The 15,963-nt window shown below is 40.6% G+C and overlaps 1 protein-coding gene across 11 annotated transcripts in view; it reads left to right on the forward strand.

Moving 5' to 3' along the window:
• Window positions 1-14,910, forward strand: part of PHTF2 (putative homeodomain transcription factor 2) — a 75,723-nt gene extending 60,813 nt beyond the window's left edge. For all 11 annotated transcript variants that reach the window (XM_077783649.2, XM_085569327.1, XM_085569337.1 and 8 more), the window contains one exon: window positions 352-14,910. In XM_077783649.2, the coding sequence (XP_077639775.1) occupies window positions 352-372 (21 nt within the window). In that variant the 3' untranslated portion in view covers window positions 373-14,910. The remainder of the gene's footprint in view (window positions 1-351) is intronic.
• The last annotated feature ends 1,053 nt before the right edge of the window (window positions 14,911-15,963 follow it).

Consider the following 15,963-nt stretch of genomic DNA (forward strand, 5'->3'; position numbering starts at 1 on the left):
TAGGAAAGGTATTGCTGTGATCAGTCCTGTAGTGTTGGTTTGTCATTGCTGTAGGACTGTCCCCTTAGATCCTTCTCTCAGGCCCACCCTGAACTGAAAACTCTGGAAACTATTTCAAGATTCAGGTTATGAGACACAAGCTTGTAGTTGTCACAAAGCCCTTTATTGGCCATTAAGTTTGCTTACATCTGCTGTCTTTTTCTTGTTAGAAATAAATGCATGTAAAATGTATTTTGTGTGTCATTAGACTATGTAGCAAATGCAATAAGAAAAAAAACATGGTTGTATTGCAGTTCTGGTAAACAGAAATAATTTGAGAAATAAGTTGATGTGCTGCTCTCATTTTTTTAGCTCTGGAAGATCAAATCTTGACAGTATAGAAAGAAGATGAAATAACACAGTGTTACAGAAAAGGTCATTGATGGACAGAACTGCCTCACAGCAGCCACTGAATCTTTATTTCAGAAGCTACAACCTCTTCAAGGAAGTAATTTGGAAAACGGAAGTGTTTACATCTGTCTTGTGCAATCTTTGTATTTATTTCATCTTCTCACTGGTTTATGTTTGTTTTAGTTGACATTTATGTTTTATTTTCAAATTACTTGCTTTGTTCTGGAAAGGGTCAGATTTAGGAAGGGTCAAAAACTGTGTGTCTGAGAGTTTAAAATCCTGAAATACAATCACACTAAATTGCTCTGTCTGTTGTTAAAGCTAAGCCAATGCTGAACATTTTTAGTTACCAGTAACACTATGTGGAAGTAATTTGATTTTTGATAGTGTGGTAAAATTGTTTAGAATATTTCATTTGCACCAGTCATTTATGAGGACAATGTCAATAGATGCTTGGTTGCAACAGAAAAGTGAGACACACTCAAAAAATAAAATACTGACAGTACAGTATGACAGGCAGCAAAAATGTTTTATATTACTATTAGAAACAAGTGGGAATTTCTAATAATTTGAGTTATTCCAGGATCTAAACTCATATAGGCTGCAGTTTAAATATCCTGGGATATTAAAAAGGTATTATATAAGAAGTCAACAAGTGTTCTTTGATAACACACTTATTAGAGCAATAATTGTAAATGGTTACCATGCTGTATGATATTTTGATAAAAATTAAATATTGTATTTATTTGAAATACTGGGCTGTTCTGCGCAGCTCTGACTGTGCATGTGCACTTTTTATTGTTACTTTTAATGAGAAACTTTATACATATAAATGTATATTAATTGGGATATATTATGGTGAACTATGGAGCAGTATGTATTATATGTTGAAGTTGAATATTTAAACAAGCAAATTATTTACTGGTGAAAGGACTGCTTTGACTGACTGAACAAAAGATAGATGCTCTCCTCTTGTACACTATAGTATATGCCATTCATACCACATTGAAGTTTAAGAACACAATTATTAAACACAAAGAACAAGTTGCTCTGGTGAACAGCAGAGCTGCAAAGCCTGGTATTTGGCAGGTTTGTGTCTTGAAATAACTCCCATTCCTCCCCAGCAGGTGTCATTCCCATGTGCTTTCTGCTGGGGTTTCTAACACCTCTCCCTCTGCCTCCCACAAGGACCAGTCATATTGACTCATGGTTCTTCAGTGTGACAAAAATAATGTGTCCATCCCTGTGAAATTGAATAACTAGTAACAAACTTTCCTTCTACAAAGGAAATCCTATTTTGGGAGTATTAATACCACCAGGCACAAGTATTCTTATATTTTATGTTTCTAAAATACTGTCTTCATACTGAAAAATTACAAGTAATTGTTGAGAAGAGTCTGGATATTGCCCTATGTTTGCTAATCTTCAGAATCTTGCAAGATTGGCAGTATTGAGTCTTAAACTTATGTGGTATAAAAGTATTTTTATATATAAAAGCAACACAAACAAGCATTTTGTATTTTATTTGCCTCTGTACTAATGTTTAATAATGACCAAAGTGCATTCTGGTTTTTTGAAGAATGTATTACTGGAGCTTTAAGAACATACTATATTTAGTTTCTCATGTGAAAACTTTAGCTGCCTCTGATCTGTTTCTCCTTTCTCTGTTGTTTGACGTTGGGATTGTTTTTAAAAATTAAGTACATTTTATACACAGTTTTTTCCAAATTATGGTACAGACCTACACAGAACTTAATTTTGCACAAAATATCTTTAAAATATAAAAAAAAAAAAACAACAGCAGGAGTTCTATGGGCGATAAAAGATAAGGCTGTTGCTTTTTACAGCCTGTCATTATTAACACCAAGAAGAAAACCATTCTTTAGTCTAGAGTGGAATTATTTTTACAAATGTGGAATGGTGACTATATGGCTTTCATTAGTTAAAAAAAAAGGGTAAGAGAAAACACAGCAATTTGGGTTGAAGGTGAAATCAGTTTAACCATGTATACCTCAGCAACTAGCACTGTGCGGTTTGTTGCACTAACAAATGGCGGCTTGGGGAAAGTAAAGCATTTGTGAAATGAAATTAAAAATAATAAAAACCTTTATTTGCTACCCTTAGGTATATTCATTATGTTAAGAATTAGAGAAGTTTATTCTCCATCCCTCAATGTGGAAAGTCCAGTATAAGAATAGAGGCAAGTAGAAATATGGCAGATCTTGCGCGTTAACTGTTACTTTTTGCCATGTGTTTTGTAACTGAAAGTGTGATCAGGCTTGGAATAAAGCTTTCTATGGCTGATGGTTAAGAAAAAATGCAGTGTGCTATGTCTTTTAAAAACATTCAGCATATTTCTGTGTCTGACTGTTTTGATTTTAATCCATATATTCTATTTAAATTAAATCATATTTGGGAAAGAAACCTGCACACAGAATGGAAATTATATAGAATATCATGTAGAACCAGCCAAGTTAAAAGTACAGGTGAAATGCAGAAAGATGCTTTAATTATTTTATTAGTTTTCTGTGTTTCTTCTAGAATTGGGACATTTAAAACCCTTTGGGTAGCTACCAAATTTAGTAGCTTCCAAAAACTTCTCTGGATTACAAGCTTACTTAATTCCTGGTAATGCTTAAGGATATTACTGGTTCAGATGTCAAAGGTCCATCTTCGGCACTCAGCAGCAAATAGTTGAGAGAATTGTATTTTTTACAGATGGTAGTTAGAGGGCTGCTGTTGTTATCTTTACCGGTACTTCAAACCCCAAGGCATCCAAGTTGTCTGTCGGGGGAAAAGGAGGAAAAGGTTTGTTGGTGTTGTTGCTCTGCCCACTGCTGCCTCCTTAGGTAGACTTTTGTTATGAGTTTCTCAGTAGTGAATTTCCCCCACTAGCAATGTAAGAGAAGACTTTGAAGGAGGAATGCCTGATTGTTCTCAGTCCATAAAGCAATCGGGTTGTTATTGCATGACTGCACAAAATATATCTGTGTTGGTGCAGGAGCTGGGGAAGGAAATAATTGTAGTAATAAGTAGCAGCTGACAGTCATCTTTTCCAATGGGAAAAGCAGGTATCTTTTCCAATGTAATTCTTGCAAGACAGCAGAGGAACTCATCTTGAGAAGGTGCCCATGTTGTTTGTTTTGTTAAAAAACTCCCACAACAGTCTTCACACAGTTCACCACTTTACTGTGGCTTTCCTCATGAATACTGCCTTTGTACCTTGTCAGTCTTAAGAAAAGTAGTGACTCTCAGTGGGCTGTTAGGATCCTGCTTTGCTGACACTTCCTGAAAATAACCATCATCTTGTCATTGGTGATGGACAGTCTGCAGATGTCTTTTGAAGTCCCTGTATGGAGAGTGTTCAGACAGAAGGTGATCTTGGCAATTTCTTCTGGGCCCTGGGGAGTGTCTGACCACAAAATTTTCACCAGGAGATACCTTCATTGCTACTGTTCCTGACTGAGCTGATAGAGGTGTATGTGGCAATACCTGTCAGCTCATTTTATCTGCTCCTTTGCCTGTTGCCTTCCTGACTGAGCAAAGACCCCACTGGTGGCAGCAACCAAGCAGCTGTCTCGGGAAGGGGGGAATGTCCAAGGCTGCTGTGGACAGTTTGTGAGAGGGATGACTCAGGAAAGAAAAGGAGTGTGATACCTCTGATACCTGGAACTGATGACCCACTTCTGGTGACAGTCCTACTGTCAGAGGTAGATATCTGCATTATGAAATATAACCCCTGAGCCTAGCATTGCCTGGGGCTTGGTGGAGATAAGATTTCCTCCTTACTGTCTCAAGCAGTCAATCACTGCTGCAGTCTGGCACGTCATGTACATTCTCTAGACACACTGGCAGCCTTGAAAAGGGCCTTCCTGTGAAGCCTTTCTGGAAAGGGACACCAAGATCTTCCCCATACATCACATTCAAGGCAGGTTGGGCTTGCTGGCAAAGAAGTCTCAGCAGATTTTGTTTTAGTGCTGTCATGCCAAAGACACGCTGGAGTTTTAACTATAAGCAGATATGTATGACCTTGGATTTTCATTGGATATTAATGTAGAAGCTCAGGTTAAATTGTAAGTCTCATCTTGGTTTCATCAGGGAAAGTTTGAAGTGTGGCTATAGGAATAAATGGGAAAAGGGAAAGAAACCCATCTGGTTGGTGGATTGTCTGTCAGGCTGCCTTTTGAAAGCTTCCCCCAGGTACCTTTGGTTCATATAGGTCCTTACAGAACATCTGAATTATGCAAGTGTAAAATACCTGTAGTGGATTGCTTCAGATTAGTTTAGATTAAGCGCTGGAGAGTCAGTATGTACCTCAATATGTTGCAAATAACTTTCCAAAAGTGTTGTTAAATATGATAAAATACTTTTTTTAAGTTCATGTTTTTACCTATTTCCTCTCTATTTCTTCCCACTCTTTAGTCATTTTACACTTGAATGGACACTTTGCCATCCTTAAGCAAACTTTCAGAAATCTGAAGTTGCTGCAGATTTGGTTTTGTGATAAGAAGTCAATTCTCTGGGCTGTAAGCAATGCCCCGTCTCCTGCTGTCAGTAACGGAATTCTCTGGAGAGAGAAATCAAGAGAGATTTCCTTTCTGGCTCTTCAGAATTGAAGCTACAACATTCAGTATGGACAGAAGCACCTCTGATAACATAAACAGCACTGATGGCTGGTCAGATTCAATTTTTCCAATACAAGCTTGTATAAGTTCACAATCCAGAGTAGGAAATAAGGTCATGCTGCAGAAAGAATTGTCCATTTTGTTTTTTTTTTTTTTTTTTACCCTATGATTGATTAATCATTTCAAGGAAAGGAAAGTACATGCACTTAAGGGACAAGCTCAAAAAAATATTCCATATCTGACAAATTTAATTTACTGCTTCAAGTCTTTTGTTTAAGAATGATACAATACTCTATGTTTTGGCACACTTACATTCCTAAACTCACACCAACTTTTCATTTCTAGCCCCCATAAAACAGCTGCTTCTTGAGCATGGCCTTATTGCTAATGAAATTTGTCAGGAATTAGCTGGCTGCCCTCTGCCTATTTCACAATCCAAGCCTGAGTCTCTGGGTTTGTGATTATAAATCAAATTAAATCTTTTGTTTTTGCTCTGTCTCATGCAGAGAATTACTTGGCTAATTGAAAATTGCAGTTAAAAAATGGAACCTAAGTGGAAGTTGTCACTAAACTAGTGAGTTTTGGTGAAATAGTTGCTTGGAGTACTCCATTATTTCATTAAACCATCTCTACAATAGTGCTGATTGGGGTCAAAGACAACCAGCCTAGAGATAAAGGTTTGATCTTGATGAAAAGTCACTCTCCAATGGCTCTGCAAATTCTGCTTACTGTACCCAGGGCTGTGGTTTTCTACTTTGTGTAAGGTTCTTAGTCCTGAGATGTCAAAATTTTGGATGCCAAATGTACCCATGGCTTCCTTGGCAATCATTAAAAAGTCACATTTACCTTTAAAAGGGAATTAATTCAGTTGATCTTTGACTCTCATTTTAGTGATCCTCTGGGATATTTCTCTCTTGAGTGTAAAATGAAAAGTGTTAGAATCAGATGCAAAACTTCAGACCACTTAAATTAGGGCAGGTAATCCCAACTTTACTGTTTTGTTCTGCAGTGAAACTGTAACAGTGTTTGCAGCTGCGTAATTAGTTTGACTACCACTGGAAAGGAAGACATTTGTTTTTCTTTTCTTTTTTAATTGTATTAGTATTCTCATAGAAAAAAATTCCAAACATGTATTCCAGTCTTGTCCCAGCACTCGGATCTCTCCCTGCGCTGTGGAACAGCAGCTGGGTGAGGTGCCCACATCTGTCTGCAGCCTGCAGGCAGCACTGCAGGAACAGCAGCAGCACCCAAAACAGGCACAGCCTGTACCAGGGCAGCACGTGGGTTACCTGGAGAGATCTGTGTCTTCATTACTAAAATGAGTGACTTGAAGGATGGGTAAGATGGGCTCTGACCTTGACCTCACACATGGGGAAACGCTGTTCCTGCTTTGGCAGAGTTGTGGGGGTTTTGCTTTCGCTCTTTGCCTGTTTCATTGGAAATTCCTTATGGCAATGCTGCTGCCAGGTGTAAAGGTGAGATGCCATTGTGTAAAGCCCATCTAGAAGCAGAGAGCCTTCCCTGCTTGGCCAAGATCTCTGTGCAGATCAGGGATCTCCCTGTGACCCATGTGTCCTTCCAGCTGCTGGAATCAAGGGTAGTCTCTGCTCAGAGGCAGTAGGGCTGACAGACAAGGCTTTGCCATATGTGTCCTGTGTTATCCTCAGGCTGTAGATGTGCAGCCGAGTCAAAGATACTCCTCAAAGGCCTTTGCTGGCTGGTCTGAAAGTGTTTGCAGGGTGGATAAAAATAGCCAAAAAAATCTCCCACTTCCAGAGGGGGAGCCACAGTTATTTTACCTCTGTCCTTCAGCAAGATGTTCTGGTACCAGTCTTTTGTAAACCCGTGCTAAATTAGACTGTTTCTAAGTGTATTTGGTGAGTTGTTTATTTATCCATCCTATGTGGATGACAGAAATAACTTACAATGACCCTCGGAGGCTGATGCTGGGAACAGGCCATTGCCCCCAGCACTTGTACTGTCATTGTGCAGGCAAACACAGCAGGAAGAGCAAAATACCGTATTTAACCTGCATTTCTCACCTCTCCTTTGTGCATCACCTTTTGAAGCAAGAGCTCTTGAGAGCAGATAAACTGCACTGAATATAATGAGGCAAGGCTATCTCTAGTTATAGAGATATGGATATAGAGTTATAGATGTGAATATTACTGGTCTTTTGACTTCTGTGCTGTCCAGGGGCCTGACTCTTCACAGCTCTTTTTTGCCCATGCTATGACCTCTTTTCCCCACTTGTGAAACTGCCTGAATCAATTCCAGCCTCTTCCAAGTGCCTCTGCACATTTCTGCTGCGATGCTGCTACTACTCCAACCCACTTAGAGTTTTCTTTTAACACCATTTATTTCAGTGTTGTTCATATCCCCAGCGCTGGTCCCGCCACAGCTGCATGAGCAATGTGCTGCAGGAAGGGGCTGGAATCTGGAATTTTTGGCTGCAGAAAGCATATTGTGTGGCTACAAACAATAGGGATCACTGCCATCAACCTTGGAATAAATAGGAGCCATTGAATTTATTGAAGTGGGATTAATTCCCATTGTGTATAGAGGGGAATTAATACAGTGAATGCAAATAATGTAGATGGCCAACAATTTTAGCCTTGGGGGTGACATAATGCTGCAGCTAGGGACTGCCATTATTTCCTATTCTGCTTTTGCACACACATGTGCACATTGTGAATTCCAATTGCACCACAAATCCTGGCTTTCTAGATAAAAATAAAAAATTAGAAATTCAAAGTATGCAAAAGAGTAATTGTAAAATAATTGTTATAACTTGGAGGAAACAACAGATGTTTCACTTGTTGCTGGAATTCTCTGAAGGAGATCTAATTTTCCAAGCATATCGAGTACATGCTAATCAGAAGCATTTTTCTCTATGCAGCAGCATAATGGTATTCCTGAAAATGTTATTTGTGTTGGCTTAATAATGCACAGCCAAGAAATGCACTGCTGGGACTAGTGGAGCAGCTTTTGCCACTACTTTTATATTTTGTTTCTTTCTAATTCTCTCAACTGGGCTGCTTGAAATAAAAGGCAAAATAGATTTATTAATGTTTAAAAATAACATTTAAACCCACCCATGAAGATAAGCGCAGGTCTCACCGAAGATTAGGTTGGTGCCTTGTTCAAGTTACTACTGATAATACAGATATTATCAGTGTTATACCTGGAGCTCACAGGTGGGGAATATACTGAGAACACCAATTCTCTTTTCTCCAGAGCTCAACCTTTGAATCAGCTCCTTCTAACAGCAGTGTGACTTCAACTCATGAAGATACCAGCCCAGCTCTATAGAGCTTATAGTTGTAACTGCAGTACAAGAAAATAATGTATATTAGGTGGTTTGAGTAGTGGCTGTGGTATCAAACACTGAAGAACATCTTAGATGGAGATGCAGGCAGGCTGGAGAGGATCAAGCCACCATCTACACCTGCCCTGTGAGGAAGGACTAAAGCAGTTACATCTCCTCTCTGGAGCAGAGAAGGCTCAGGAGTGCCTCACTACAGTATTACAGTGCTTCAGAGACAGGTATGAAGAGAATGGATGCCCTCTCTTCACAAAGGGCAATGGGTACAAATTGTCTTTTTCAGCCACACATTTCCTTGCATATGCAGTTGTGCATTCTAAAAATGCAAAGGTTTTCATCATATCAGAACAGAAAACCAAAAAAACAAAACCCAACAAAAAAGGCAGCAGGACTGTTAATTCCCTGCAATGCTCCTTCTTAAATGCAGTGAGTATTTAAGAAAACATTTCCAGAGCCTTTGGGTTAGAGTTGTGAGGATCAGCCCTGACAGCATGTTCCTCCCACTGGGGCAGCCACAGCATTATCAGCCGTGAGTACCATTTCTTCTTATTATTCTTCTAAGAATATTCCTATTTTTATTATTTCTGTATTTACTAATGCACTTTATTTAATATCAGCAGCAGAATCACCTGGTTTTTAATTGATATGGCAGAGAGAAGAAATCATAGTTTTGAAATCAGGTTGCAAATTTTTATTTGAAGGTAAATTGAAATCCTACATTTTGGCTTAAGATGTCAGACTTAAGCAGGAGCAAGTTACTGACTGACTACAGTTAGTGTCCTAAAACTATTATCTGTAAATAGTTATGACCAGCATCAATATAATCAGACTCAAAAGACCAGAGATATCCTATGTGCAAGTGTCCACAGCCTGCTCTGATATTTGACAACTGTTCAGGTGAATGATGTGCCAGCAACATGTAACTCTGGTAAGTATATGAGGTTGTACAGGCTGTTTAGATGTTCCATTCTTTAACAAGAGATTTTTCAATATATTTGGGAATTTTGCACACTTTCCTTTGAATGAGCCATTAGCTGACTGTTTCTTTTAATATTTGCAGGAGATGTTGGTTTTATGATGGAGCATTCTTCTGTTCATGTGTGATGTGTTTGGGAGGAGCAGGCAAATGGGTCACTGAGACATGGGGAAGGAGAGCAGTGTGTGCATGGGGGTAGAAGAAAGACTAAGGAGAAGACCAAGAATCACCAGCTGGGGTCTTGAGGAGAACGTATTTTCCCTACAGAAAGATGGCATTGCCTTGTTAAGTAAAGGCTGAGTGCATGGAATGTTGATCTTTAAAATAATGATAGAAATTGGGAGCAAGGTTTCACAAAAGCACAGTTTTGCCCATGTAACCTCTTCATGGTGCAGGGAGGCCGAGGGATAGGAGAGGGAAGATGCCAAGCTTAATGGAGCACATGTGGTTTCCTCTGACTCCTGGTGCCCAGGATTTCTTCCTGTGCTTCAGAGGGGGTGAGAGGACATGGAGACAGTTGTCCCTGGATCTTTTCTCCATACAAGATTTACGTGGCTACAATGCAGTGCTGGACCTGGATGGTTTGGAATCTTACAACATTTCAAGTTTGAAGGGATCCCATAAGGATCATCAAGTACAATTCCCTGCTTCTTTCAGGACAACTTAAAACTGAACCATATGACTAAGAGCATCATTCAGATGCTCTTTGAACTCCTTTGGGGTTGGTGCCATCATTGCTTGCTCCAGGAGCCTGTTCAGTGATGACTAACCTCTCTGTGAAAAGCCTTTTTCTAATATCTAATCTAAACTTCCCCAATGCAGCTTTGTTCTATTGTCCTGCCACTGGATGCCAAAGAAAAAAGATCAGCACCTCTTTTTCCCCACTTGAAGAAGTGGGATTTTCTTTTAGGCTGCCATGATATCATCCATCAGCCTTCCCTTCTCTAAACTGAACAAGCCAAGTGACTTCAGCCACTCCTTGTGAATTTTGTCCTTGAGAGATTTCACCACCTTAGCCACTTTCCTCTGGATGCTCTCCAATAGCTCTATACCCTCCTCACTCTGAGGTGCTCAAAACTGCACAGAGTGCATACCAGGGAAGTGTGGAGCAAGACAATCACCTCCCTGGCCAGCAATACTGTGGTTGCACCCCAGGATACACTGGCCCTTTCAGCTGCCTGGACACACTGCTGACAATTTACCATCAACTCAGAGCCCCAGACCAATTCTTTGGTGCCAGAGCTCTGGGAGCCAGGCAAGCTCACATGGGTATGAGCATGGAGAAGGAAACGTTACCATGTAGAGGGTTGGTATTTTTTTTTTTTTAAACAAGCCTGGATCTCCACTCCCTTGTTAATGTTTCAGAGAGACAGGGATGGCATTTCTCACTTTTTTCTATTTGCAGCATTAGCAGTGGTGCATCTCTGGGTACTCGTGCCATGTTCTAAAACATATGGCAAATTGCTTGCCCATATGGGTTTGAAGAGCAGTGTTTGTTCGGCAGTTTAAACCTCAAAACAATCAGAAGACAGCTTTGCATTCCAAGCTGGAGAGCATGGCAATCATTCCACATTGTCTAGACTTTCCTCTCTCTGTCATTTTTACATATTTTGCAGTGATTACATTCATTTCCTCTGTCTTCCTTTCTGCCAAGATCTATCTGCAACCTAGATAAGAGTTAAGATAGTTTTTCATATTCATGGTATTAGTCACTGTGAGCATATTTGGAGTGAGCACTTCTGATGCTCCCATCCATTTTCGTTATGGTAAATTAATCCCATTCTGGAAGGGTGATGGAAACTGGTGGTTTTTTGATTTATCCGTGCAGATCTCATAAAGGAAATAAAAACCCCATAAAGCCATTGTTTTAAAATAATGATTAATCTCATTTTTCTTGGAAGATACATTATTAGACAGATATAATATAGAAAACTGATTATTTTGGTTGTAAAAATGTATTAATTAGAGGACAGTGTCGCAACAGAAAATGAAGACAAACTTACTACAGAGTAATTTTCATTAGAAACTAGTGGAAGTGCAGTTCTTTACTTGCTGGACTCAGGGATTAATATTACCCTTTACAGTTTTCTGATGTTGATGGGATTTTAAATCACTTTTGACAAATTTGAATACCACTGCCTGTATTAGCAACCTGTTTGTGAGCAGGTGAAAGAGAGTGCTTAGATTATGGTGAAACCTCCTAAAATGGGAAAGGGCTGGAAGGTGGACTTTAATCAAAACCTTTCTCCTGCTTCATCAGCTAAAGGGAAGAGAGTAGCTCACCTGAAAGTATTGATTAAGTTCTTTTCTTTTGCCTTGGGCTGAAGCTCGACATGTTGCTCTTAATCTTCACTTTCCAGTGTGAGGACTAAGGAAAATTTGCCCTTAGGATTTTACTGCCTTAGGGTTTGGACATCAACTAACCAAACAGAAAAAAAAATCTTTGATATAAGCAGGAATTTGGTGGGTTTTAGTGTTTGAGGAAGCAGTGAGCCACCATGAAGTGCTGTGGAGCTCACAGTTCAGCTGCACACACCCCTCTCCCCAAATTTGTCCTGTGTATAGCCATTTCCTTGAGCTGGAAATCTGGGAATTGATTGGTTTTGCTCATGTAATTGATCTGTCTGTTGCTGCCTGAGAGGGTAGCTGTCTTCTTTCAGCTGTCATGAAATCCTAACTTGGGGAGCTGCTGTGGTTTGGGTCACCAGAGCAAGGCAGCAGCCCAAGCACTGGATGCAGACCCCCCATTTCTGCAGGGTTTGTGCTGCTCTTCTTCCCATCCCTGGTGCTTCTTTAAAGCACGAGGCACTGCTAGGCATGTACCTGCTCTGCCCCAGCTGCACACATAGATGTGTCTGCCTGTTCCCACCTTTCTGTCATCTCATCAAAAGTAGGTGTGTGTGCATATTGCACACCTGTACCTACCCCCAGCCTGACCCTGGCAGAACTGCACAACATCTGCCCCTTTACAACCACTTGTGCAGAACACACCCTGAAACCTCTGGCTGGTGATTAAGTGAAGAAGGTAGACACAATTTAATCTGCAGATCCCTGCTGTGATTTGGACAGCAGGGCTGTTCTTCATCCTCCCCTGCAGTGCCATGGTTTACCCAGCTCAACTCAGTGTCCCCCAGCCCTCTCTGTGTCACCTAATGCCCCCAGCCTAGCTGGGTGCTGAGCTGCCCTGCTCCATCCTGCCTGCAGATGGGGACTCCAAGCTGCATTTGGAAGACACAGATGCTCTGAGTGCTACAGCTCACTTCCAGAAGGCAATTACTCTTCTGCTGCAAACTGGGCTCTGCCTCCTCCTGAGACCAGCATTTCAGGAAGGGGGGGATGCAGTGTTTAAAGAGCAGCAGCCTTTCCCCTTGTTCTGCCTTCCCAGGTCTTCTGCTGAGAAACAGAAGGAACCCGAGGACGTGTGGTGGATACAATCTATTAGTGCAGATTTTTGTAGGAAATGGGCTGAAATAGGTGGACTGCATACAAATATGTACACATAGACATGCATGTCATATGCTTTGGCTTACATATCAATCATAAAATGCTGGTTATAAAAAAACATGGCCAAAATGCCTTTAATGTTGCCTATTCTGGGGCACAAATCAGCAGGGAAGGGCAGCTTGATGAGCCTGGCTTTGCTTCTCTGTGAAGGGGTGATTTGGACTGTAGGTGATCCAGCTAGCAGTTGCTACACTGATAATCAGAGATGGCTGCTGTGAATCATGCTCCTGGGCTGAGGTGGAGAGCCCTGGGACTGTGGCTGTCCATGTTTCCAGGCCAGCTCAGCTTTGCAGAGTACGTGGGGGCAGAAGGGCCCTGCAGCACTCTGCACACCTGCAGGCACTGTTTCACTTTGGATGAGGCAAATCTAGGTATTTGCTTTTGAGCACGTGCTGAAATCCTTCATGGTATGTAAGAATTACTCCTCATTCTGAAGAGAGCCAACCACGGGATTTGGCACCAGATCTCTGGCTTTTATGTTCCTTGTAAAAGGCTTGAAGAGCTCAAGTAGCTTGGTACTCTGCTGGGGATGTTTCCCCTGCACTGAAATAAATCAGGCATTACCACTCATTTCTCTTCTAGGTTTATGTGAAATCCTGTCCACTTTGAAATCAGAGGTTTATGTTTTATTCCAGTTGAGCCAAGCTTTCATTTTCATTTCACAGGGAGCTTGGTCTGATTTATTTAAGAGTTTTATAAAACTTATTATTCTTGTAATTATTTTCTTATAATAATTCTCATTTCCCCCTTTTAGAAGCTTCCTAAGTGTGGAGGGACAGACACCCCCATAAATTACGTCTCTAAGATGAGGCTGTTTTGGTGACTCTGAGCAGTAATATTGATAAACAGGAAGAAAACCATGACAGCCTTATGCTGCCTTGCACCCCAGTAGGAAGATGATAGAAAGCAAATTCTTGAACAGGAACATTCTCAGAAAATCACAAACACTTCAAATTTAGCAGCCTGGTAGAGCATCGAGAGGGAAGCATGTCAAGGAGCTTAATGCCACTCTGAGTTTTCTTCTGTCTTCCATTTGTCCTTTTGTCTTCCTGCCCTCAGAGTTTCACACTGAAGGCTTATGAACACTGCCTGTTCATACTCGCAGAATTTTGGTGTGTAGGTAATTAAAAAAAAAAAAAAAATTAGATGGAGGCAGGTCTATTTTGTTTTTATGTTAAAGAAGACCACAGAACAAGTGACACTGGACCTTTGCCTCAGCTCCCACAAAAAGCTGCTGCAGGATGGCAGTGTTAGGATGCTGGTGCTGCAGCTGCCCTCCAGCTCCTTAGCAGGACAGAACCCCTACATTTATCCTTGGCTGTCTCAGGCTTGTGACTCTGGGCTTGACTCTGCATCCCACGAGCTTGTGCTGCAAGGTGCAGGTCCCCAGCTCTGGTGGTGTCAGCTGTCCTTGTCCCAGGGGAAGGGTGGTACTCACCCCACAGTTGTGCTCGTGTACATCAATCTTGTGACTTGCCCCAAAGACTCTTTGATCCCTTCCTATCTCCTTGGTCCCCCTGAGTTCCCGTTCTGAGCTTCAAAAGATTTACAATGGCTTTTGTTAAATATTGAAACCTTTTGCAACACTTTGTTATGTTTTACAGGTTCCTGAGAGACTGAATTTCTGAAGCATTTTTTTGTTGAACAGCACAAACAAAGTCCCAGCTGTATCTCCAACTTGTAGTCTCACTCTACCAGCAGTTGCAGGCTTTGATCATCAAAATTTATATTATGCAACTTGATTAAAGGTATTCAGATCTCAAGGTGAGAGCAGAGAGAGATTTACATTTGAAGTGATTTATTAACCTGCTGTAATTTAAGGTCATGCTAGTTTTAGAACATTGTTAGTACTTAATTTCAGTCTCTCTTTGTGCTATCCAGTAATAGACAACTAACATTAGTTTAATTCAAAGCTTTTTTTGCTTCCTTGGAGGAAATACTACAAGGAAACAAAAACGCTGTAGTCATTAAAAGGGATTAGAGAAAAAAAAGTGCTTTTGAATTCCCATTCTCAAAATCCCTGTGCTACAGACACAACTGATTAATGTACCACCTAGGTAAGAAATAAAAAGATGCCACCAGTCCCCCAACTTGCATTATACCTTTTATGTCACTTAGTAGCAAGGGAGGGTCAGTGTGAGCCTCCTTATTCTTATGATATGAAAAATCCTGGGTGGGCTAAGTGTGGAATAGACAAATATAGTTCAGCTATACATATCATGACCATAATATTCTACTCTTCTACCAGTGTCACTGTGTGGTTCAGGGGGACAACAGTTCTCATCACTTGTTAAACAGCTGTGTTGTCCCACCCTTAAGGCAGAGGGAACCCTCAAGATTTGTAAATGCTCATGGTTGAAAGGAATCACAAAACTCAGAGGGTCCACAAAAACATGAATTTTTATTAGTAAATTACACACTTGGCATGGAAATTGGTATGTTAGTCCCTGACCTACTATATAAGCACATGACAGTGGGTTTTGGATAAAGAGGTAAGATGAGAATGAAGAGAGAAAGAAAGAGATGAATGAAAGAGAGAAAGAAAAAGAAAGAATAAAGTGAAGGATGCCCAGGCTTGGTGGGGGTACCTTTCTGTAGATAATTTTCCCTGCCCTGAAGACCATTTCCTCTCTTTCCATGTGAATTAGTCATCATGCAGAGTCGATTCTTTCAGACCTTTCTGGATATGAGGGTCTTCATGGGTCTTGGGTGGTCTTGATCTCCCCTATGTTCCATGCCCACTTCTCAGCTTCATTTCATGCTTGCACTGAACTGTGTTGTGCTTATCTCCAGCAGCCAGAAAAAGGATGTTTATCACAGAAAAGTACTGCCCTACCTTAGTATGTTCCCATTCTCCAGACACATCTTGTTCTTTTCCATAGCATGTTATTACCAATAATCCTTATTTGGCTCCACAGACATCCAGCTATTGGTATTTGAGACATACACATTATCCCCTTGTCTGGGATTCTATACCAGCCCCAAGCCACTTTTCAGAAAGCCAAGAAAATTAAAGAGTATTTTGGGATTCAGGCATGGTACAGACAGTGCTCACTAAACACACTCACTTCATTGCTTTCATATGAGTCACCTTTTATTTCCTTGAGAGTAGAATAATCATTTGATACACATAACTACAAGGT

This window comes from Lonchura striata, chromosome 1A, assembly GCF_050655825.1.
Source record: "Lonchura striata isolate lonStrDom1 chromosome 1A, ASM5065582v1, whole genome shotgun sequence".
NCBI lineage: Eukaryota > Metazoa > Chordata > Aves > Passeriformes > Estrildidae > Lonchura > Lonchura striata.